A 25,773-nucleotide genomic window follows, 5' to 3' on the forward strand; every position below is an offset into this window, starting at 1 on the left:
GATCCAGTTTCGTTTATTATAGGCACCTTTCTCACTGCAGTTGGTACGAGTCGCAGATCCAGTTTCATTTAATATTATAGGCACCTTTCTTATTGCAGTTGGTACGAGTCGCAGATCCAGTTTCGTTTAATATTATAGGCACCTTTCTTACCGCAGTTGGTACGAGTCGCAGATCCAGTTTCATTTAATATTATAGGCACCTTTCTTATTGCAGTTGGTACGAGTCGCAGATCCAGTTTCGTTTAATATTATAGGCACCTTTCTTACCGCAGTTGGTACGAAATGCAGATCCAGTTTCGTTTAACATTATAGGCACCTTTCTTATTGCAGTTGGTACGAGTCGCAGATCCAGTTTCGTTTAATATTATAGGCACCTTTCTTACTGCAGTTGGCACAAGTCGTGGTTCCAGTTTCGTTTGTTTCTCAGGCGAGTCTTCACGCTTCAACCAAATACCGTCAGCCAGTCTTGCCAGATTTGGTAGCCAGTTTATCAAAGCTAAAATCCCGCCCAAAACTCCCAAAAGTAGCCCAATCACAGAGTAAGTAGTAGAATGATGGGGGAGGGGGGTGGCATACAACCCCTATACACACCACCTAATATATTTGTATTATAGCAGCAATAATACTAACAAGTAACAAAGAAAACAAAAAGTTTGCACTTACCGACTGCAGTAAAAGGCGTTAGTCTTGTAGCACAGCATAACCAGCATTCCAAAAGCACAAGCATGAACTATATACATTCCACTTTGTTGCTATAAAGTCACACTTATTTTCCAGCAGTATCAGCTAGTTGCTGTACATGCTGGAATCAAAACTGGCCAGCAGTTCCCGGGGAGGACTAAAAGATGCAGAAGTCCATCCATTCCTGATCACTCCTGACTGTATGAACATGATGTTTGAAAGCACTTTCAATCCTATTCTATTTTGGGTATTGTCTTTAAGACGAGCCACTTGAGAGAAAGCTCTCTCCACGTGTGCACTGGATATTGGCAGGCTAAGCAGCTGTATGGCTCCTAAAGCCAATTCTTTGAAGCAATGATTTCCACCTGCATCTGTGTATTCATTCACTTTGAGGTTGTTTAGATTTCGCACTGACCACCCGGACCTTCCCAGTGAGTGCACAGAAACCACACAAACAAGTACAAATTATTTTTCTTTTTATTAAAGGGAAATAATACATTTATTTTTTCTATAAGACGATTTCACAAAATCCCCCCTACAACTGCCTTACAGGGTGACTATATATTCCGTCTCTTCCCAATACAAACACTCTCACTAAAAACACCAAAACATATGCACCAAGTAAAACCACTAAAACCTTACTATAAAACATTGCTAAATGACTACTTGTGACTTCAGGAAGATAATACTAATACAGGTATTCAATTCAATACAATATTTTACAGCAACACAGTCCCAAACAACATCTGTAGCAATTTGATGAGACGATAACTCCAATATATTCACTTGGGCCTCAAAAAGGCCTAGAAATCTCAGTTAGTAGGTCCTCTCAATCACAAGGGGAGGGTCCAGCACTTAATCCAAGTCAAACACTGTCACGGTAGAAACGCCAATAAGGAAAGGTAAAGCTGAAGTTGACCGACCCAAAACCTTCCTATTCCGTTATTTGGCTCACTTCAGGCTCAATCCCTCTTCTCCAGCAGGACACAGAATCCTGCAACGAAAAAATGAACAGCACTAAATATCCACACCCCTGTGTCCCTGGTCATTCACTATGTACACCCTGATCTCGGCCATCCCTACACTTATTTGGTCTTCCGAACCGGCCACTGGTACTTATCTTAAGTAGGGTAGGACCTCGCGTCTCGGGTGTGTACAGGGAGCTGGCAGTTCGTCCCTCGGTTGGTGCCTGTTCGCTCCTCCGGGATGTCGGTTGTGAAGGGGGGTGCCTTGAAGGAAAGCAGTACAACCCCTTGTCATATAAACCACAATTGTTATTGGTAACTATAAATCTTTCTGCTAAGTGTCTTTATTTTTGAGTCAAATATTAAACTGTCCTCTGCATAATAATACTAATAGTCTTTCTTTAATAGAAGACTCTTCTGTAAGCATTTTCCCAGACGTATGGCATTCTTACTAAATCTAAATATAGTCCTATGCCATTGCTCCCCCTCACTTGTTTTACCAGGTCTTCATTAATGTCTATGATTTAATGAAGCCATAGACAGTTCACCATATACTCCCTTTCATGTACCAGAAGGTGCTTCTTAAAAAGATCAATCATCATAGAAACCTTTGATGTAAAACTGCTGACCTGTAAATGTAGCTTCAATTGCCAAGAGTTATTTTCTCCAGTTACCCACACACCTGGTACCGCTCTGTTTCAAGCAAAGACAAGGTTAACTAATTAATTACATTATAATAAAACATTTATGCTTATATTCTGTTTGAATTATTCTAGAATAACTGTGTTTAGCTTAAAGACTACTTTCAGATCAAGCTTACTTCTTTTTTCTAAATAAGATACTTGACTGTGAACATTTGAGTTAATTAAATGAGATTCTCGTTTCTGCTCAAGGTTATAAACATTGGCACCAGTAGCTCAGACAAGGACAAGCTTAGCTCATTTCACAGGTGTTTTTTGGTCAGCGTGACCCCAACCTAGCTCCATTTTTACTCTTACAAAGATACAATAATATTTTTTACTGGTTCGGTTCCACTTTTAAAAGCTTGGTTGTCAGTTCGGTTTAACACAGCTAAGATTTTAGTTTTGGTTTGAAGGCAGCAGGAGCTTAGTCTGATTTTTAATTTTTTTTTGACAGACGCTCTTATGCAGGGTGACTTACAGAGGTAACAAGTTATTACAATATAGCTAAGAGAGTACAATACAGCTAAGAAAAAAAGCAATACAGCTTTTTTGTTTGGGGATTTTTAGTTTCTGTTTGCACTTTTTTTGTCAAATGAAACTTTTTTTCAATTCTTGTGCACAGTGTGTTTGTTTCTGTAGGTTGTATGCATATGTGCTTTGTATTTGTAGTGTATACATGCAACAGCTGTTATAAACTACAAAAAATGTTCGCCTTGCTTCACTCGGCACCATACATTTTCAGTCTTGGCTACTTTGCTGTGCTCAAACCCCGGGGAGATAGATATCTGATGTATTCATAGTTGTAATTGATTTAAATCATGATTGTAATGTAAACTATTTCCTGTGACGTCAGACCTTTGGTACTTGCCCGTCCAGCCGAAGTTGGGGCCTACTCAAATTTCCATTCCTAGCTACGCCCCTGTTACTAACTTACTTTAAAAATACACATTAAAATAAATGACTTTCCAACAGACTTTCAACAGATCCACGCCAACTGCCTCGCAAGCTGTCAATCAAACCTGACTTGCACATGATTCGTTGTGTGAGAGGAAGATCTGACCCAAATATTGCATTCCAGTGACTACTTTGATTTGATTGGCTAAAGCCTGCGGCATATAAAAAATAGCTTATTTGATCTAAACTTAAACACCTGCCTTCGTGGCGCACAGTTGATGTTAATTATTTTTTTTAAATATAAATGTATTTAAACTTGGCATTCACATAGGCGCAGACTTGGGTGGGCCTGTGTGCAGCCGTGGCTACGCCACTGCAGTAAACTGCAATAACAATTTTAAATTGTTATTAACAGAATTTCACTTATTTAATGTATAGTCTAGAGTTAAATAGTGTAATGTATACTTTCTTTCCCTAATATTATTTTAGCCAAATTAATAACATGTCTTTGATTTTTCATGCAATCTATAATCCATATATTTATTTTTGATTCTTAAAAACATACAACTCACACACAAACATACACTTCATTCATGAAAATATTTCCAGTTACATATCTTAATCTGTTCCATTTGCACCTTATCAAACAGAAGTCTTTCTCACTTAAATCTTCCTGCCTGCATGTAACGCTTCAATAGCGCTGGCAGAGTAAACATGCTCTGCAGATCTCTGTGGTTTCAGCATGCAGTTCCTGGCACCAGTATTTTCTTTATAGGCTGATATAGGGTCCCCTTAAGTACAGTAGGTAGTACTCCTATTTCTTGGTAAGCATTCATCAGAATAGCCCACCTGCTTAATGTAGGAGTGTGGCAAAGTGCATAGATATTGCGGCACGGGATATAAATGGGTCTGTGTAACACGAGTGATTTAAAATATATAGCTGTATTTAGGCACGGGGAATGCACAAACACTTCACATGTATTTAAAGTATGCAATAGTATGTGAGCATGTGCCGAGATTCAAGTGAATACTTCATTAGTAATTGAATCCCGGCACAACATTATATATAGATGCACGTTTCACGTGTTCAGGGTGAAAGAACGGGAGACAGTGAGGAGGTAAAAACAATAATAATAATAATTTGTGCAGCATATCATAGTGACGTTGTATGGTACAATCTTTCATATCTGCAACCGTTGCACTGCAAATCAGACATATTGGCATGCATGTTGTTATGGGACAAAATGTGCTTTTAAGCACTCCTTTGCAGTGCGTCAAATAATAATTTTGAATTCTGCCCTCACAGGTTTATTTACTTACATTTTATTTATTTACATTGTACTCAATCACTCGCAGCACAGTGCAGTTCTGGTCAATACAGTTCTACTTTAAGCTGAAATTCCTTCCTCATGAATTGTTCAAGGTCAGCATACTTTTGTTTTTCACACCATGCCTGTCTGTAAGCTTTGTGCCCCCATGTGGTGTATTCTGGTATGACATGCCTAATGTGATTAACAATTTACACAGCACAGACCCAGTGTAGCTGTCAGGATAGGAGGTGTATGTGATGCGGTGGTATTTTAGAATGGTTTCTAGAACACTCATCACGCCTTTCCAAATCTAGTATTTCCGTAGCTTTCATCCCAGCTAGCTGCATGATATCCTTACTGCCACATGTAGTGTCCTTAAAAAAATCAAATAGGATATACAGGTTAATACAAGATACTGGTAGAATCTGAACAGAGCCAGTACTAAGGCATGTTACTGAGAATAGACAGCAAAGTACAATAGTAGTTGTTTAAGAAGATGAGACACTAACCTGAATAGCGTGCAAGATAATACTATACAGATGAAAATGTAATTATAGAAGGTTCCCGTATACAGCAATCTCTTTTTTGAATACCCAGTATAGGTCTTTGTGAAGATGAAATTCAGAATTTGAGTCACTGCCTTTAATAGTGCAATCTCACTTTTTTAATTTTAAAAACAAGGCAAAGCAACGAATAGATTTGTGTCAGGCATGGGTTTATATATTCACTATGTGGTAGCAAAATGCTTAAAAAAGGACAAAAGTCAGACGACTTCATTATGACATGGTTCATTAACAAGTGCCCAACACATAGACAGGCATTTCAATACCACAGACCGAAATAGGATTTATGTATGGCTTACCGTACGCAATTATGCTAAAAAATATTTTATGAGGCATTTTACCAATGCACCTATTAGCTTTAGGATAAGTTTTGACATTTCTGATTTGATTAAACTAAAAAGAGATTCTAGAGGATGGTAGTAGCATGCTTACAGCACACATAATAGATAGTTTACATAACTTTCAGCAATAGGTTTGACTAGAATTACAGTTGATGGCCGGTAAGTCAAGGGACCCTAGGTTCTTGGATGTACACTCCAATTGTGAGAGAGGCCCCAACAAACATGTGAAGTGACCTTTAAACTCACTGAATATGCAGTGTGTGGTCACCAGTTACACCAATACACGCCTGGCATGGATTATGCATACTGGAAATATACACAGATCTCTAAATGCCCCTTATTTGTTTGGCGCTGTGCATGTTGGCTCAGCCTAGTCTTTACAATACTATAGACAGGGTCCTGCATCCAGCTTCTCTACTACAACCTTTGCTGCAATTTGTCTTCTTCAAACAAGGTCAGGAGGGCTGACATTTACCAGTATATTCTCTCAAGCAGCCTCATACCACCACTAAAAGGACCTCTATTGTGAGCTGCGACACAGTCGGCTTAATATTACGCATTTGAAAGAGCAGTGGTTGGTTATTCATGATTAGGAATTCATGTTGGTCACAACAGCTAAGATTTCTTGTCATTAACAAGCAATGCAGGCAGAATTGTAATCAGCAATTGTCAGGAATAAGAGGCACGGCTGTTAATGTCAGCAACTGTTCAGAGTATAACTACATAAAAAAAAGAAACAAAAATAATGCATGGAGTTAGGGACGAGACAGAAAACTGGATACTGCTTGTGACCAAATTATTATTGTACTCTCAGCCAGCATTTTATTGCCAACTTAGACGTACCACAATACACTATAATGTATTCTGTAACATTTTCCCATGAAAATTAATTTCCAAACTGTAACACCATTTAGTCCCCCCCCCCCCCACCATCCCCCCCCAAAGAAAAATGATCAGCTACATTCAAAATGTGTTTTTTTGTGCAATTGCACAGACGCCTCTAAATGAACAGATCATGTGTTTAAGAACTGGTGGAATGTGACCCTAGGATCACATTGTAAAGTCATGTCATGTCAGGTGTCACATGCTAAAACATGTTGTATGCAGACCCATAACAGCTGGGTTTAAAGTTCATGAAGCTTCAAATGTCACTGCAATGTTTTAATTTACTCCTCTCTTATCTTTTTATGATATACCTAGTAATGAGAGTGGTGAGGGTATGGAATGGGTTACCTAGTCATGAGAGTGGTGAGGGTATGGAATGGGTTACCTAGTCATGAGAGTGGTGAGGGTATGGAATGGGTTACCTAGTCATGAGAGTGGTGAGGGTATGGAATGGGTTACCTAGTCATGTTGTTGAAACGTAATCATTGGGATTCTTTAAGACCCGACTTCTGGGATCAACAAGCTACTAGGAGCAGGGTGAGCATTGAAGGGTCAAAAGTTCTTATGTCCATTATGTGAAGAAAACCAAACCCAGGCTATTAATATGTACGTTAACTGCAGTGCAGGCAAGATGCCTGCTACATATGTTATACTTACACACTTACAGCAGGCAGCATAGCGCCAAACTCTCACAACTGGTACCTATTAAAGGAGTGAGAAGAAAGATTTTAAAATCACATTTCTTACTCCTTATACTGTTTTATCTTTTGCTTCTTTGCTTCCTTTTTTATAATTTAATTCAGAATATGCAGACATTTGAAATACAGCTGTATTAAATTATAATAATGCTGTTCTTTCCTGGTACTAATCACTTCCTGTGCTATCTGTCAATATATGTCCAATGGTCAAGCTGCAATCCGACCATGTGACTTACAGCAAAGTAAGTGAATCAGTAGTATGTATGCATCCATTTTTGATCTTCAGGTTCCACTTGACAAATATGTATTCTAAATTTAACAAAATGTGTAATATGCTACCAAACTTTATTTTTTAATGTCAGCTATTACTGTATCTTGCTACAATTTAGAATTTGGACTAAAATATTTCATATCACATACATGAAATCTATACCGTTCTTGTATCTTTGAATGCAGTTTTATACCGTGGCTTGCTATTAAAATATTGCTCATTCGCAACCTCTTTCTCTTTGATCTCCGGATATCAACGTCGGACTGCTCATTCATAATGCATTTGTTTGTTTCTTTCTTTCTTTCTTTACTCCCGAGTCCCACTCACGACTACACTGCGTTCTCCAATTTGAGCTTGCACTTTTTTTTCGTCTGCCTCGGCCCGCTTCATCATGTGATCCTCAGTGTGACGTAAGAGGAAAGAGACGCCATTAGACAGGAGAGAGACAGAGGGAGGGTGTGTGTGTCTGATTGTGCCTAGCTTATTGATATCGGCCGCGTTTCACGTTGGGATTGGATCGCCTCTCTGTTTCCAGCTATTAGATTTAGATGTCGGATGTGACACGCCAATTGGAATTCTGCTGAATTACCTTTTTTTTTTTTAAAAAAAAGCAAGGACTTCACGATGGCGGCTGGTGGAACAGGGGGCGGTAATAAAACCTATTCTTTTAAGGTGGTTTTGTTAGGAGAAGGCTGTGTGGGGAAGACATCGTTGGTGCTGCGGTACTGCGAGAACAAATTCAACGACAAACACATCACAACGCTGCAGGTTTGTATGGCTTTTGCGTATGTTCACTGTCGGACTGGAAGGGGTTAACTCACTGCGTTGTTTATATGTATATAAATCTAGCAACAGCGGCAGCCTGCTGCCTCAAATTGACATTGAAACCGCCCAGGCTGGGCCTCGAAATACACCTGGATTGATCAGGTGACGAATCGGACTGTAATAGCTGAAAACAAGCAGGAGAGTACGTCTGTTCGGATTGATCAAGGGTGTGTACTGGAAGCCACACTCCCACATTGCACTAGAATCACGCGTTTTGTTTCCCTACACTAGATTGTACTCAAGTATAAAAATGCATGTGATAAATAACGGTGCCAGTAACCAAACCAATGTAGAGCGTTATTTAGTATCGTGGATATTTTCAAGTGTCGTTTACAGGTGAGTTATGGAGAGTAAAATAAGTAGTTGATCGATTAAGGGCCTTACCCATATTATAATATTTTATGTGTGTGTGTCTCTCCATGGGTTAAACATCTTACCAGTACATCATTAACCATTTTGTTGCCAAAAAAAAGTCAGAGTGACTTCTTACTTGGAGTATAATTTATATTACACAAATTTAGAAAAACTCAAGGGCGCAGTAATTTAATATGTTAGGCCCTCGTTTAGTATTTGTGGTACACTTACATCACAAAGGAAACGGTATGACATGTTCGGTTATGCCCTTTACTAATAGCATAATGCCACTGTTTGTTTTTATTATTTTATTTATTTATTTAAATTTGTATTATTATTTTATTTATTTATTTTTATTTATTTACTTAAGATCTCTTATTGCCTGCACTCAGGCTTTGGCTTAAACATGTGTCCTGTTTAAATGTAACCTTTATTTCAGGAATTTCCCTTATTTGCATCATGTGCTGGTTAAGTGATGTGAAAGTGTAGTTTTTAAGACAAATTGGTAAACTCACAGTTATTTCTTAACACTTTCATTGATTGCACAACCACCTGCTTTGGAATCAACAACCGTAATCACATGGCTTGTTTCCTTGTGGAGGCAAAGCCTATTTTTGTACAGCCTGTAATTGTAATGTAGGGGCTGTGTGCCCTGTATTCTGTGTTCTGCATGATTGTGATGGGGATCCTACAGTGACTGCTGCTGTAGCCCACTTGCTTAATGAGAATGAGTGCCAGAAATGGCCCCCTAAACTCTGGATTTATATCGCCTACCTTGTCCTAACATTTAATCTTTGTAATGTCCTATTATGTATGGTTCTGAATCTGATTCTCTGTTGCTTCATCTTAGATCATTATTTTCCAGGCTTACAACTACCCCTGCAGAAAATGCATCTAAAGAGAGTCATCGGGGCTGAAATATAGGGCAGTGAGTTGGGAAAGCATAGCAGGGTGCTTCACCCATGGGTGCTTCACAGTGCCCTGAAGCCTATGCAACACTAATATGCTTGCCCACAATCAGCTTGTAGGAGTAATCTTTGCTGGAATAGTTACAGTAATAAGCATGACATAAGAAATAACATTATGGAAAAATCTAGATTTAAATAAAGTATCTAAGATGCTTTAGATAAGATTTAGGAGCATTTGATTTTATTTAGGCCTATTTTTTTAAATATACTGTAGGTAAGTGTGCACCAGATGGATAGTATTTTAACATCTACCAATGTATTCATTGATTTTTGCTCCCATGAGGAAAGAGTAGTCCTGCAGCGGTTACAGATTTAAGGTTAATAAGCTTCTTACCCCAAAATGGATCAAACTGCAGGTTACAGTAGAAATATGGTACGGAACATTTATTAGCCTTTACTATTTTTTGCCTATAGATAATTTTATTAAAGTAGCATCAAAAGTCTGACTTGATTACAGCCAACAGTTGTTCATTATGAGGAAGCCATTTCCCATGTAATATACATTAGACTAAGCTAGTGAAGTGTATAATTTTGTAACGTACATTGTTGTTGCAAAGAAGACATACTTTATAAGAACATTTGTGGCTAAGTACAGTATATATCTAACCAAATACTAGCCTATACAATATACAGTACAGTGCTGCCTAAAGCCCTGACCAGTAACTCGTCTTTTTAACATTAAACTGAATGGCAGAAAACCGCACTAAAGGATTTCCACAGCAATAATGAAACTTTCTTCTTTTGAGTTCCACATTAATTGGATAACGTGGGTGCAGTTTGGAAATAGCCCAGTAATCTTCCTCTGCAGCCTCACAAGATTCTGCTCATGCTGACAGGTTTCTTATTTTCCTTTCGTTTTTGGGAGGATGCCTCAGCTTGGCTGTAATTCGAAACCTTAAAGGAAGGAAGTGAAGTTGCTTTTTTGTTGAAAGCACACTTGTGTAATATTCATCTCCTGGCTGAACATTAATTATTCTAGAAGGACAATGAAGGAGATGAAGAATGCGTGCACTTCCATAAAAAAATAATAATAATAACATTGCTTTGCACTGGGGAAAACCAAAATATTTAAGGTTAAAGTTCAATATAAATATTGCTTGCTAGTATTCCTTTCTTTTTACATTCTTACTACCCTCTCCCCATCCCCTGCAAGAAGTGAGCAATACAGTAACATTAAACACAAGTCATTTAGTAAATAGCTTGTGAATGATGTATCTCGGTCTAGTTTTATTGGTTTAATAGTTTGTAAATGTTCATGATGAATACACAGGACCGAAGCTACAGTATGACTGACTACACTGCAAAAGACTGGTGAAGAGGTCTCTGGTTTTATCAAAGCTATTTTATTTAGTGACCTTGGGTACAGCATAATGTGTGAATACTAGCCTAAATATCATTGTGATTATGTTGACAGATATATTGCAGGGATAGCCTACATACAATAAAGGAGACAGTATGCTTAGTTTTAAAAATAAAATACAGCAACAGCATACAAATGATTTGGAAAAAAGTAGGAATGTCAGGTTGGCTGTACTCACAGCTGGTGTTTCTCAGAGCACACAGTGGGCATTTTCTCCTTTTTGTTTTTGACAGTACTCCTTTTGTTTGGATTAGAACATACAGAATGCAAATAAACGTCTTTGGATCACGTAATAATGTGGCTGAAGCAACGTCACAGAGGCGGGAGGTGAAAATAAAGAGGAAACCAGTCCAGTTCAAGTTCAGAATATCACATGTCCTCTTCACAAATGAGAACGCACATCATATTAAGATGGTTTTTATTTTTTTGCTAAATTGCCTGATGTGACATAACAAAATGTTCCATAATCCAGATAAAAATGTCCTTCTCCTTGACTTGTGTTTTTCAGGCACAATAAAAGCAGATTGAACTTGCATCAAAAACACAAGCCAAGTTAGTAGAAACAATTGGGGCAACCTTGACCACTTTTACAGTTGTGCCGATTTGCTTAGTGCTAGACAAGGTTGCCCCAATGGTTTCTTGAAACTTGGCTTGTGTTTTTGATATCTCCACTTTAAATGGCTGAGCACTTTTCATAACCTGGTGTTTTTTCACCTGTCCAATGTGTTTTTGTTTCAGATACAATAAGCAGACAGGACAGTACTTGCTAGACAGAAAACAGTCATTTGCTGCACAGTACTTTAACCACATGTTGGGTGATGTGTCTCCTGTGTACTGAAAGTTACTTTTTCTGCATGTTATAGGAAATAGCTAACCTGACTGGCAGTAGTGATTACTTTTATTGAGATCTGCAGATAAACTTTAACACGGCACCAAAACCAACAAACAAACAAAAAAAAAACACCATACAGGCCACATGGCTTGAAACTCACACAAGCCCTGCACACAGTGCTTGGTTTCAGAACTACCTTCAATTAAGTATATTATTGAAATGGGAATAATTGTCAGATACACTGTTTTGTTTTGGAACAAGCATAGTTTATTTTGACTCCTACCCATGTTATCACAGTATCCTATTGTGGTTTTGAAGTCTTATCTTTTAAGGAAGTGTACCTCCCTGCCCTCTCCCTTGTGCTCCATCGCACAGCTGCACATTTCACTTAAAAATATATTTCAAAAGGATTTCTTTATTTTATTTTCATCCGTGATTGTTATTGACGGTGCTTCGTGTGTTTGTTGAAATGAACGCACAAAGCAAGTAGTAGTTTATTTTTATATCTGTGTAGTTTTTACATTGGAGACCCCTGCTCTATACTGTATTCTTATCCTTTTTAAGTGAACATCAAAGTGAACTGGAGTCCATAACACTTCCAGAATGGTTAAATGTCTGTGTGTTAAGTTAACAGCAGATCTTGCATCAGGGGCACAGCGTACGTATGATACAGACCATTAAACTTGGTCTTGGCATCCAGTAAGTGTGTTAAATTCAAATTAGTCCTTTTATGATGTACAGGGCTAGCTAGCTTTTATTTTTTATTTGAGGAAATTGTAATGAGCATAAAGTGATCGTCTTGGGTTTCAGTTTAAAGTCGTTGCTTTAACTTTTTCATAGAAGCTGCACTGTCGGAAGTGCTTGTTCCTTCCTAGGCATTGCAAGCTTTACACACAGCTACCGTAAGGATGAATTTCAGCAGTGGTAAGCTCTTTTTTTTCTGGCAGTTGTGTGTGAGAAACCAAGGTCAAACACACTTATTGTGCTAAAACACTGGACAACAATTCAGCAATGTGACTTCATGGTGTGGAATCAGAAATGAATCTCAAGAGCAAATTGAAGTACCTGAAAGCTCAAAAAAAAATTTGTTTGTCACATTTTCTTAACTGTGCATTTTAATTGTACATATTGTAACGCAAAAAATGTTTATAGTTTAGCAGTTCTTATTTTATTTTATTTTATTTATTTATTTATTTATTAGTGGCTTTTGAAAATGAGTCCTACTAATTGATAGAAATACTGACATCTATTGTAGCTGTGTGTTGTAAAATGTAGTGTTCTACATTTTGAAGATGCGCTACTTTCTATAAAAATCCTGCTGCACTACCCTCTAGTCGTTATGTATTCTGTTTGTCATGTGGTCATTTCATTACCCCCACTTTAAGAACCCCTTGTTTGTTTAATAAATGAAATAAGACAGGACCAGGCACAGAATCTCATTACCCTGTGCATCATATTGGTTACAGTTACGATAGTGCTCTCCCAAAGGCTGGAACTGTAATTCAAAAACATTGAAAATCACATGTGATAGTGTTTGGCATGCTAAGACCCCGGTCTTATGATGTGCTTTGGGTAATGACTTGATCTATTGCACTTTCATGCAGTATTAATAAAGGAGATGAAAACATGTTTTATTAGTCTGATTAACATTTATACAACAAACTCTGTATTTGAGCTTCTCTGTCTTTGTGGGTCACGCACACTTTCTTCCCGGTCTAAAGGAAGAGGAGAAGGGAGCAAGTTATGGATTGTGTTTTTATATGTTGCAGAGCATGCTTGGGTATGTCAGAGGGAATACTGGAACATACAGTATGCAAAATAGGAGACTTTTTCAAGATTAAAAGAGTTCCTGTATGGTTTCAATCACTGTGTTTTGATCTGCACGATAATTTCTTTAAGAAGTTATCTATTCAAAGCCTTCCGCATGCAAAATCAGCAATGATGAAATGAAGGGATTCTCTTTATAAATATTTTAAAAAGGCCAAGCTACTGTACAAAAAAACAACTCCCGTATGACATTTAAGAAAGTTAAAGATACTGTTTTGGCTAACATTAATTAACCCAAACATGACCGCTCTGGAAAACTGCCATGCGAGCACTTCACTAGTGTTTAAAGCAGGAGTGTCCAATCACGGTCCTGGAGAGCCATTTCATTCCAATTGAACAGGTAAAGTCATATCACTAACATGCTTCAGGGTGTGGATGGAGGTTTAATTGGTTCAATTAAACAGTTTAGAACAGGGCTCGAACAAAGACCAGCAGTGGAAGGGCCAGCTTTGTCCACCTGGCTTAAAGCCTCAATTGCGTTTTGGTAACTAATTTTGTTTTTTGGAGCTCCCCATGCAATATAATGCAAGAATAACTGAAATCATGCAGAAGAAGGATTGTCTAATGTGTGTTTTTTTTTTTTTTTTTTTTTCAGGCATCCTTCTTAACAAAGAAATTGAACATCGGAGGGAAAAGAGTTAACCTTGCGATATGGGTATGTTTTTTGTACTGTAATCAAAGAGTTAACCTTGCGAGATGTGTGTTTTTTGTACTGTAATCAAAGAGTTAACCTTGCGAGATGGGTATGTTTTTTGTACTGTATATTATCAATGAGTGGGAGCGTTCTTATTTTCTTTTGGCCTGAGCATGTTGGTGTCTATTTCAATGAACTGACTGCCGTCTCCACGGCTGTTCGTCACCCTGCCCTGGGCCGTGAGGTTTGCGTGTTGCTGCTGGTGTCTGTTGTGTTAATCATTAATGACCTCCAGTAATATGGAAGATGGTGCCTATTGCACCACACCACTTTTCCTGCTTTGCTGGTACTGCGCATCTATGACCTATTTCCAGTGTTGAAAAATGGCTTGTGATGATTCTGCTTATTTACATTTTGTACTGTAATTTTCTTTTTTTATGAATAACTCATGATGAAATATATAAAGATTTCTTAATGGAACCATTTTTTATATATTTTTTTTATTAAAGAAATGCTTTTTGAACCCACAGCAGAGTTTTTTTCTGCTAGTTTTGCAGTGTTAAATTGTTGTGTTTCCCCATTCAGAAAAATGGGGACAAACTTTGTACTTGCAGGAAGATCATGCCACTCCACTTAGATGCTGGTAACCTACAGTGTTTATTTTCTGTTTATCGATACAGGATACAGCAGGCCAAGAAAGGTTCCACGCCCTGGGCCCAATATATTACAGAGACTCCAACGGAGCCATATTAGTGTATGACATCACAGATGAGGACTCTTTTCAGAAGGTACGGCTAGCCTCGATAGTAACACCTTTTATACAATTTTTGCAAAACCTAGATAATATAACAAGTGCTTAAAGCCAGTGTTTCTTGGTTCCAGTCCCTGGTTTTAACCATGCAGATAATAAGTTTAGTGTCTTTGTCTTAATTCTGCTCAAATAAGGTCTAAAATACAAATCGGTGTGTTAAGAACCACTTTTTTAACCAACAGACCTGTTTTTGTGACTTATTTCGTTGGCCATATTGAGACGCAGTGTTACAGTACATACATGGAATCTATCCTACAGTTGTATAATAGCATAATGGGCTGTTCTGTTAATAAAGCTAAAAGGTTACTAAATGGTTTGGAAAGTGACTTGCTTTTTCACTTCAGAGTTTTCTTAAAAGCAAGAGCAAGGTGTCGCAATGAAAAATATTTAATGACAGATTGCATTGCTCAAATTGCAGTTCTATTGCTGGTAGCCGAAGTAATTCTCTGTCCAACAGAAAGTCTATGCGTCTTTTTTTTTTTTTTTGTTCTGTTAAAGCAAAGTCTAATAAATTGCCTAACCTAAAAGAAATATGGATTGCTAATGTATTTCATGTTTGTCTTGTAGGTGAAAAACTGGGTTAAAGAATTAAGAAAAATGTTGGGGAATGAAATATGTTTATGTATAGTAGGTAAGTTTTAAAATGACATTTCCTTATGCTTCCTAGTACCATTTATTTTGGATTTTTTTTTACATTTGTGGATTTAACCCTTTAAGGTATAAGGGACATATGAACAAAAGATCAATAAAACATGAGAGCTCCTGGGATGTGTAAACCTCTTGTGTACTTCTATGTGGAAGTAAGAGTTTTATGAGACAGTTCAACTTTGAAACTCATCGTAATACAGTTTTAATCTTACTGAATATGAGGTTGGTTGAAAGCCATTATACTGTTTTATTTTCTATTTTGTAGGTAACAAAGTAGACCTGGAGAAAGAGAGACACGTATCAGTACAAGAAGCAGAAGGGTAGGTGGATTTTAAACATGCATCATTTAAACTTTTCGGAATGCTCCTCACTTTGACGCGAACGTCAGATATTCGTTGTGTGTGGTGTGGATGTGGTGTTTTTTTTTTTTTTTTTTTTTTTTATTAAATAGATTTTTTGATACTGTTTTTAAATAATTGATTACACCCCCCCCTCTCACTCCCATTCAGATATGCAGAATCAGTTGGGGCAAAACACTATCATACTTCAGCCAAACTGAACAAAGGAATTGAAGAACTTTTTCTTGACCTTTGTAAAAGTAAGTTAATGCCTTGAGTGTTTCTGAGCGTGTTTAGTGAGGGGGACTGGTCTAGTAGTTGTAGCGCAGATCAACAGACAGTAGATGATTTTTATTTATAGGTGTACTTCTAGAATTTTGACAAACCATAACTGATGTGTTTTTCTTAATAGGAAAGCTGAAATCAGACTCTTGCTGATGTGGTTGATATCATAGTCATGTTAACTTTATCATTGGCCTTTGTCCTTGAAAGCCATCCTAACTCCAGTGTTTATTTTTGTGCATTAGTTTCCACTGAATGATGTGTGTTATAATTTCATATTGTAAATTTAATGTTATGATTTATTCAGCTTCAGTAACACATGTTACCTATTATCCAACTAGTAAAAGAATATTGAAATTAGGAAATGGAGGATCTACTGGGCCTAAATATAAACTATTGGGTGTCTGGATGTTACTTTCTCTAGTGTTTTGGAGGCTCCTATAAAATGTCTGTACATGGTTGTTGGAGAGGCATACTGAAAAGAAAGCAAGGGGAAATCCATTGCATATATTTAATTTTCCCCTATTTTTTTTTTTTTTTTTTTTTTTAATCAACAGGAATGATTGAAACTGCACAGGCAGACGAGCGAGCAAAAGGTAACGGCTCCAGCCAATCAGGAACAGCACGACGAGGGGTACAGATCGTGGACGATGAACCCCAAAATGCTGCCACTGCGGGTGGAGGGTGCTGTTCATCCGGCTAACCTTCAAAACTGAATCTTTGCCCCAACCCCCCCCATTTACATGAAGACTGCCCTGTTCAAGGTCACATGTTCATTCACCCAACGGAATACAATTAACAGTATTTTCATGTAATCCCGTTTCTAACACTTAAGAGACTTGTGAAAGTGCTAAACTAGTGGAGTGTGACCAATGAATATGCAGTTACTCTTCTGTTAACAGCAGCAATTAAAGATGGCCTTCTCCCCGTGCCATCCCCTCCTCATCATTTTTATTCTTTAATGACACAGGTAATGCGCATGTAGAAATTGAAGAGCTTCTATTATGTTTTTTCTTTTAAATCAGATCTTTATTATTTAATAACTTATGTACATGTTCTTTGGAAATGTATATGTTCAAACCCTTTTATTGTTGTGGTGAATTGTCACTTCTAAAGTTTCAAACAATTATCCTGATTTATGTTTTTCTTATTTTAATTTGGCAGATATCCAACATAGTGTGTTTTTATTTTGCACTGGCTCATCACTATTAATGCTTTGTTATACTATATTTCACGGTTTGCTGACTTGGTGTGTGTGTGTGTGTGTGTGTGTGTGTATATCTATATAGATATATATATATATATATATATATATATATATATATAATAAAAAAAACATTGTACAATACATATCTAAATATTTTATCTGCTTTTACAAACTTTGGGAAAAGAGTTGCAGGTGTAGAAGTGTGTACATTTAGTCTTGTTAATGATTGTAAAATGAAAATAACAATTGTTGGTGAAAGCACACATTTTGGAATTGTAATCTTTTTTGTTTATTTTAATTACATTCTTTGAAACCTCATGTGTTTTGTAATAAAACACATTGTCATTATTATAAACATTGCTGTTTTGAGTTTTAAAAAAAAAATTACAATCTAGAAACATTCATAATATCATATTGGCTAAAGCATTACAGCACACTGCAGTGTTTACTAGAACCCAATTTCTTTCCCTTTGCTGTATCCCGTGTTCTCTGCCCTAGGGGTATACTTTGTTTATTCACACATAATGGAGCATATATCCGCTGAAGGGTGTTCTGCAACTCAAGATGTGTGATGAAAATATCAGGCAACAGAGATAAGAACAGATTATTTCTTATTTAACAATTAAACACGTGTTTTCCTCCTCGTTGCATTAGTTATCAGGTTTGTTTAAGTGCCAGGGAAATTGTGTGTATATATAAAGTCTTGCAAAGTGCATGGGCATATAGTGCATACACGAAGAGTTGATAGACTTTTGATAATGCACTTTATTTATTTTTTCTTAATATCAAAACAATTGGGGGGCCAAGATTGGAACATTTTAAGAGTAAATTGTGTTTAATTATGCTTAAATATATGCTTTTATTATCCTATGTTTCAGTATTATTTTCTTGTTCGCTGTAGGATCTCTTTACAGCAGTATGTTTGCTAGGGCCCTTTCTGACACCTAGTGATGTTCCTGGAAAAGGTGGAGAATAACAACAGAGATAAGTATAGTGATACTACAGGTAATAACCCAAATTGCAATGTGAAACAGAGTACAACTGAACAACATACTATTTTATCATGATCAAAACGATCAGTTAGGATAAAATCCCTGATTAACCATCTAATTATTAACTATGGAGAAAAGGTACTAGATTTCCAGTATATAATCTAATTCCTTGAACGAATCACAAAGTGTAAGATCTGGTTGAAGATTAAAGCAACATGTAGTGTTTTGCATATGAAAATGTTGAATTTTGAAACTGGGCTGTGTTCTCCTTGGAAACCCTAAATATAAAGCCCAGCATTTCCAACAAACCATGAACAGGATGTATGATCACCCAGGAGTAATCATATGACAAAACTTCTGAAATGCACAGAGTAATGTCAGTTCTTTCCAATGTATATTGTTAAAAAGGCGGTTTCATTATTTTTGCCTTCATTATAAATCTCTAGATAATTTAATATATGATGATCAAGGATTCTTTGCTTATGTTTTGTTTTAACCATGAATATATATTTTTCTGAACTACATATAGGCACAGAGAGAAACAGATACTTGTTTGGAGTATGAAACATTTTACTATGTAGAGCTATGACCAATTAACACATTTCGCTTCATAAAGTCAAAATGAAACCTGCTGAATAATGTTACGTTAACATATTGAATTACCTACCGCTTTGTAGTTTTCCATATACTTAATGAAAAACTGACAACAATGTGACATTTGAAAATCTAACATGAAATACTATTATGGCTTCCGGTGGACTTTAAGCGATATCATTATGTAATTTCTTTGATTACATAATGTTAAATAAAATCTAAGTTACGTTCATATAGTTTTTAACTTGTTGCAAAACTTTTGGCCATACAAATTGATAACCTTTTATTTACTGGATTTCCAAGAAATATCACCTTTCATCCTTAATTTTAGCTGCCGCGTTGGTAAAATCAGTTCACAAGTGGTATGGTAGGTGTCTTTTTAATGCTGGATTACCATATCTGATCATGAAATTACCAGACTCCTGATCCTCTACCATTGCTGATGTCTGCAGGAAAGTATTCTTACATAAAACACGCAGCAGCTTTTTAGTTCACATCCCCAGCCCCGCTGTGTGAGGTCCTGCTGTAGTGATGGAGGTACGCCCTAGGTGGCAGCAGTGAGCTAAAGCAATGCTTACTGCTTACAGTAGAGTCAGCAAGATTAAAAACATCAGTCTTGCTAATGATTGTGACGTTATCAATAAAGAAGTTACTATTTTTCTGTTTTACTAGCATTAAAACTAAGATACTGATGAATAAAACTTGTAAAAGTTTTCATGGTCTTTTATTATCTATTATGAGTTCTGAAAAAGCTTGCTGGATGACTGGCACTTGCATCAAATTATTAATCAACCTACTGTGATAAATACTCAATCAGGTAATCACTCTATTATAGACTGGATTATGGTCTTCAAAACCCAGACAGTGACCCAATGTGGAGTACAGATGAGTTTAGCGACCATTGTCCAATCGTTTGTATTTGGAAGGCTAAAACAAATAAAGGACCGGCCAAAATGACCCTATACAGACAACTGAGAACTAAAAGTACAGCCGTAACACGAAAAGCAAAAGCTGAATATTTCTTTAATTATATAGATACAAATTTAAAAAATCCACATACCTTCTGGCAGGGTATTAATACATTATTTAATAGAGGGAAAAGGTTTTTTACCTTGCACTTAAATCTGCAAGGAAAAATGGTTAGTGATCCAGTGCAAATCTCTAATTTAATAAGGGCGTCTGCTAAGAAATAAATAATAATAATAATAATAACCACTACTTTACAAACTCTTGATTATGAAACCCTTACTGGCTGCAGTTCTGATCTTGGTGTCCCGCAAGGGTCAATTCTTGGTCCTCTTATTTTCTATTTTTGTTAATGAAATACCTAATATCAGCAAGAAAAGTTCTGTACATATGTATGCGGATGATACTGTGGTTTACTATAGTTCTGATAATATCCATGACTTAACTAATACTACAATGATTTTCTTGAATTTCAAAAATGGTTTGATGAAAATGGTCTGATCTTAAATGAAAAAAAAGACAAATGTCATGCTGTATGGTTTGGAGAAAATGATACAAAATACTAGATCAAAGTTTTTCTGTCGTTACTTGTAATACTACACCATTGGAGAGAGTTGATACTTTTAAATCTCTAGGGGTTTATATTGACACAACTCTTAAATTTGTAGTAAAATTGGTAGGAAGCTTGGTGTATTGTATGGGGAGCGGCACTGTTTAAGCTTTACAGTAAAGTTTAAATTAGCCTGTTGCAGGGCAAAAGCCCTGCACATGTAAATAATCTATTGTTGTGTTGCCAGATTAGCACATACTCTTTATATATACATATACTCTAAGCACATTCTTAAACTCGGGAGATGTTCAGGAGGACATAGAGATGTTTTGGACTGTAAGTGGATCGTCCCTGCACGGGCTTGAAACGTATCCAGATGACTTAATAACCAAGAAATTCACAGAAACTCATTCGATTTGAAGCTTTAATGAATATCAGAGCAGTATTAGTACCTCTTGGGTTTATTACATGCTTAAAAATGGATTGAGAAGTTACAGACTGCGTCGAATCCCAGCTGACAGGCAACCTGGGCGGTCCAGTGCCTTAACAGGTGTTAGCATTAATACTTCAATACATTTATGATTACAACATGTTTTGCCCTAAGGCTACACATGCATAAAGCTAAAAATGCTCACCGCTAAGTCCTAAAACATCCAATATATCAATCTTATAGACTAAAACATAAGTCATATACCTTATAGCAATGCATCAATATAAAAGAGATATAGATTCAAAATATATGCTTACCTTCCAGTATATGGAAGTGTAGAATATAATGTAAGGACAGAAAGGCAAAGACTTCTAAATACGACACCAACAGCAATCAGCTTGATCAGAGATCTTCAGAGCATGGATCACATCAGCTTGTAGTTAGCAAGTTGAGTGACACTAGACTAAGATTTTACCTCGGTTTTTATGTCAGAAGTCATAATTAAATCTTAAACATTAATATGCTTTGACAGCTCATGTCCTTCAAGTGAATAACATTTTCAAAACACCCGGTAACTCCTTCTATTAGATTAATTAACCATCATCCCCTAGTCCACCTCTCCTACATCTCCTGAATATGTAAGGTGAACTTTTGAACTGATGTTATTCTTTTTTGGTACCAGGGAGTTCCTGAACACAGCATGCAAGTGAATACAGTGCAATTATATGAAGAATACATATAAAAACATGTGTTTAACATGTAACACCTACTTTGGTGTAATTATCCCAATCCTGGGTCAATATATATATATATATATATATATATATATATATATATATATATATATATATGTCCCTTTTAACATCAAAAGACATCATCCTTATTTGGTTGGCTTCATTACATGTATAGATGTGGTTTAATAATTAACTAAAACATATTGGATAGGGGCTGGTAGAAGGCTCATTGCAAACTTATAAGCAGGCAACTATATATCCAAGTATTCTCACTTAAATCCAGTCTAACAGGAACATAGTCAAAATATAACAGTCCCATTTTAGCCATTCAATGCTTTAAACTAAACTTGACCTCTGTTTTTTTTTTTTTTTTTTTTTTTACAAAAGTTTTGAACCACCTGCTTCTCTGTCGAGGTCATCCATCATTAATTACAAGAGTCATAAGACTCTTGTAAGCATTTTCTCAGACGTATGGCATAACATGGTCCTATGCTATTGCTCCCCCTCACTTGTTCTTGCTAAGTCTCCATTAATGAAGCCATATATAGTTCACCACTGACTCCCCCTTTCCTGTACCATGAGGTAATTCTTATATGTAATAGATCACTCATTATAGAAACCTTCGATTCTAAAACCCCCTTGAAACTCACATTAGTTGCCAAAAAGTTATTTCCTTCAATTACCCCTCGTCTGGTACCATTTTGTTTCAAGCAAAGACAAGGTTAACAAATGAATGACCTTCTCTTTGGCAGATCCTACTGTATGACACAGACTGGTACCGTTATGCTTTGACTGAAGTTTTTACATTAAGTTAATGTTTGCACTACATTCTCTTATTTTCAAACTTGACAGTTCTTCTGTTAAAATAAAACATTTACGCTATATTCTGTTTGAATTATTCTAGAATACCTGTGTTTAGCTTAAAGACTACTTTCAGATCAAGCTTACTTCTTTTTCTAAATAAGATACTTGACTGTGAACATTTTTGTTAATTAAATGAGATTCTCGTTTCTGCTAAAGGTTATAAGCATTGGCACCAGGAGCTCAGACAAGGACAGGCTTAGCTCATTTCACAGGTGTTTTTTGGTCAGCGTGACCCCAACCAAGCTCCATTTTTACTCTTACAAAGATACAATAATATTTGTTACTGTTATAACAGAATAAACAGGAATATAGAATGCTTTAACATACCTATAGGTTAATACAGAGCATATTATAACTTTTTGTATGAACAGTGTGTTTTAACAATTTGTTTAGTATTTCTGCTGGCTTTAGATTCTTTAAAACACAGTACAGTTATTACAACATTTTAACACGCATGCAGTTTCACAAATGTTCAATTTGTATCCCAAAGATCAGCCTGCTTCCAGTAGCAGTCACAGTCCTGGGTCAGTTTCTCCTCTCAGTGAGTCTGTCAAAGCCACCACAGGTGTGTCTTTAAAAGCCTGATACCTGCAAAAACTTAAATCTTGTTAGCAGAGCTTCCATCTCTACATTCTCATTCCCATCATTAGTGGGCAAAAACATTTTAACTGAATCTGGTTCCATCAAAGAACTGCACAAGTAATGGGTTAACAACTTACAGCTGTTCTGCAGCAATGGAAGTAAATTAAGCCTTGAAAGTTGATGCTAACAATTCCTACAGGTGTCCCAACTTTTGTTGATTACTACAAACCCTCTGTCTGTATAAAAGCAGTGTTGGAACAGACTGTGTTACTACACCCTCTTAAGCATTATTTGGACAGTATTGTACTGCAGGAAGTAGTATATTGCTCTCATAATGGCGAGAAAAAGGGCAATTAACAAAGGAAGACAGACAGACCATTATAACCCTTAAAAGTGTAGGTCTTTCCTTTAGAGAAATTGCAAAGAAAGCCAAGGTGTCAGTGAGTACAGTTTCCTACACCATCAAAAGGCACTTGGAAACTGGAGGAAACTCTGACAGGAAGAGGTCTGGCAGACCCAAAGCCACAACAGAATCAGAAGACAAGTTTCTGAGAGTCAACAGCTTGCGTGATAGGCGGCTCACAGGACAACAGCTTCAAGCACAGCTTAACACTGGTCGAAGTAAGCAAGTCTCAGTTTCAACTGTGAAGAGAAGACTTCGAGCTGCAGGTTTGACAGGTCGAGTGGCAGTAAGAAAGCCATTGCTAAGATGGCAAAATAAGAAAAAGAGGCTTGCCTGGGCCATGAAGCACCGCCAGTGGACTACTGAAGACTGGAAGAAGGTCTTATGGACCGATGAATCAAAATTTGAAATCTTCGGTTCATCACGAAGGGTTTTTGTACACCGTCGAGTAGGCGAAAGGATGGTTCCTCGGTGTGTGACACCAACTGTCAAACATGGAGGAGAAAGCGTGATGGTCTGGGGCTCTTTTGCTGGATCCAGAGTCGGCAACTTGCACAGAGTGAGTGGCACCCTGAACCAAAACTGCTACCACAGCATTTTGCAGCGCCATGCAATACCCTCTGGTATACGCCTAGTTGGTCGGGGGTTCATCCTACAGCAAGATAATGACCCAAAACATACCTCCAGGCTATGTCAGAACTACCTTAGAAGAAAAGAACAAGACGGTAGGCTTCAAATCATGGAATGGCCAGCACAGTCTCCAGACTTAAACCCCATCGAGTTGGTTTGGGATGAACTGGACAGAAGGGTGAAAGCAACACATTTGTGGGAATTTCTGCAACAGTGTTGGGAAGAACTTTCCGAACAATATTTGATTTCCATTGTAGAAAGAATGCCACGAGTGTGTTCGGCTGTTATATCTGCAAAAGGTGGCTACTTTGATGAATCAAAAATTTAGATTAAATTTTGTTAAACAAAACGATTCCATGATTTCTTTTTTATCTCCAATTGTTTATTTGTTCTGTGCTTTAATTTCAGAGTACATTGAGACATTAAACTGCGTAAATTTCAATAAAAACTGGAAAAATGGAGGTGTTCTAAAACTTTTGACCAGTAGTGTACATTAGCACCAAAAAAAAAAAAAGAAACTACTGACACCTTATTCTTTAGAAGACTGAGCACAGTACATTGGAGAGGAGAAGGCTTATATATGTAAATACATTACATTCAAGTGCATTGAGAATAGAAATAACAGTTTACCAATTTCTACCCGATCTGTTTAGCTACTTGTAAAATCCCATGTGGGGTGACCCTGCCTCACCTTCCCTCCCGGATTAACACCATCAAAAACAACAAAACACCAAACTGCATCTCAATCCACCAACTTTCTTGCTCATCATCTTGTGCGAAAGAGTAAAAAGAAAGAGGAGGAAGAGAAAGAGTAAACCAAGGATAAAGAAAGAGAAGAGACAGGAGGTGTGTTGTCAAGGTGTAATTCTTGGCTACTCTACCATGCAGATTAGCTCCTATGCGCTTAATCAATTCAATTAAAACAGCAATGTGTGAACTGATGCGAGGTAATGAGCCTTACAGATCTGAGCTTGGTCATGAGGTGGTAGACTGTTGCCATAGGAACACCTTCTGAGGTGTTTACCAACCTTCCTTTCTTAATTCAGGACGCATTCAGTTTTTCAAATACAACGCTGTAGATCTCTGATCAATTCCTGTGTGGTGTAGGTAACGTTGCATGATTGCAGTTAGACCAGGGAGACCATATGCAGTCATGGACCATTCCACTCCAAGTTTAACAGGTATAATTAAACAATTAACTACTTTAGAGCCTTACAGATTCAATGAAACAATTTAGAACATCTTAGAAATTAAGAGTTGGACTGAAAAGCCCAACTTTGCCTAGCCCTGAGCTAGACTATTGGAGTAAAACAGCAAAGAAAGCCATTTGCGTACAGAAATGTAATAGCTACCTTGACTTCTATAGCATTGTCTTTGAAATCTCTGTAAAATGTCTTTGAAATATCCAAACAGATCTCTAGCAGAAACCTTCTCTAGAAGTGAAACCTTTATGCAAGCGTGTTAGTTTGTTATTGCATTTTGTCTCGCTCAGCCCGGGTCAAAGCGTGTTGATCCACATGCTGAGGTGGGTCGCTGGGATCCAAGTAAACCCAGGTAGGACCCAGGTACGTGGTTTCACACTCTGCGGGATTGTGACCCAGGTAGCCAACACCAGGGTCTGGACCCGGGTAGGAGTGCCAGTGTGAAAGGG

The 25,773-nt window shown here is 37.2% G+C and overlaps 1 protein-coding gene and 1 long non-coding RNA gene across 2 annotated transcripts; one reads left to right on the forward strand and one right to left on the reverse strand.

The window, feature by feature from the left end:
- Nucleotides 1-1,200: 1,200 nt before the first annotated feature.
- LOC117420009 (uncharacterized) lies at nt 1,201-7,564 on the reverse strand. The gene is made up of 4 exons (XR_004547327.3): nt 7,441-7,564; nt 6,980-7,024; nt 2,276-2,339; nt 1,201-1,910 (listed from the first exon to the last, which is right to left on the reverse strand). It is a non-coding gene; the product is annotated as an uncharacterized LOC117420009 (long non-coding RNA).
- A 162-nt stretch (nt 7,565-7,726) lies between these two features.
- On the forward strand, nt 7,727-17,466 carry LOC117420008 (ras-related protein Rab-21). Its single transcript, XM_034033495.3, has 7 exons — nt 7,727-8,059; nt 14,053-14,112; nt 14,772-14,879; nt 15,470-15,533; nt 15,816-15,870; nt 16,060-16,148; nt 16,728-17,466. The coding sequence occupies exons 1-7, from the start codon at nt 7,916-7,918 to the stop codon at nt 16,871-16,873; spliced, it is 666 nt and encodes a 221-aa protein (XP_033889386.2). The 5' UTR covers nt 7,727-7,915; the 3' UTR covers nt 16,874-17,466.
- Nucleotides 17,467-25,773: the final 8,307 nt, after the last annotated feature.

Source organism: Acipenser ruthenus, chromosome 14 (genome assembly GCF_902713425.1).
Source record: "Acipenser ruthenus chromosome 14, fAciRut3.2 maternal haplotype, whole genome shotgun sequence".
Taxonomy (NCBI): Eukaryota; Metazoa; Chordata; class Actinopteri; order Acipenseriformes; family Acipenseridae; genus Acipenser; species Acipenser ruthenus.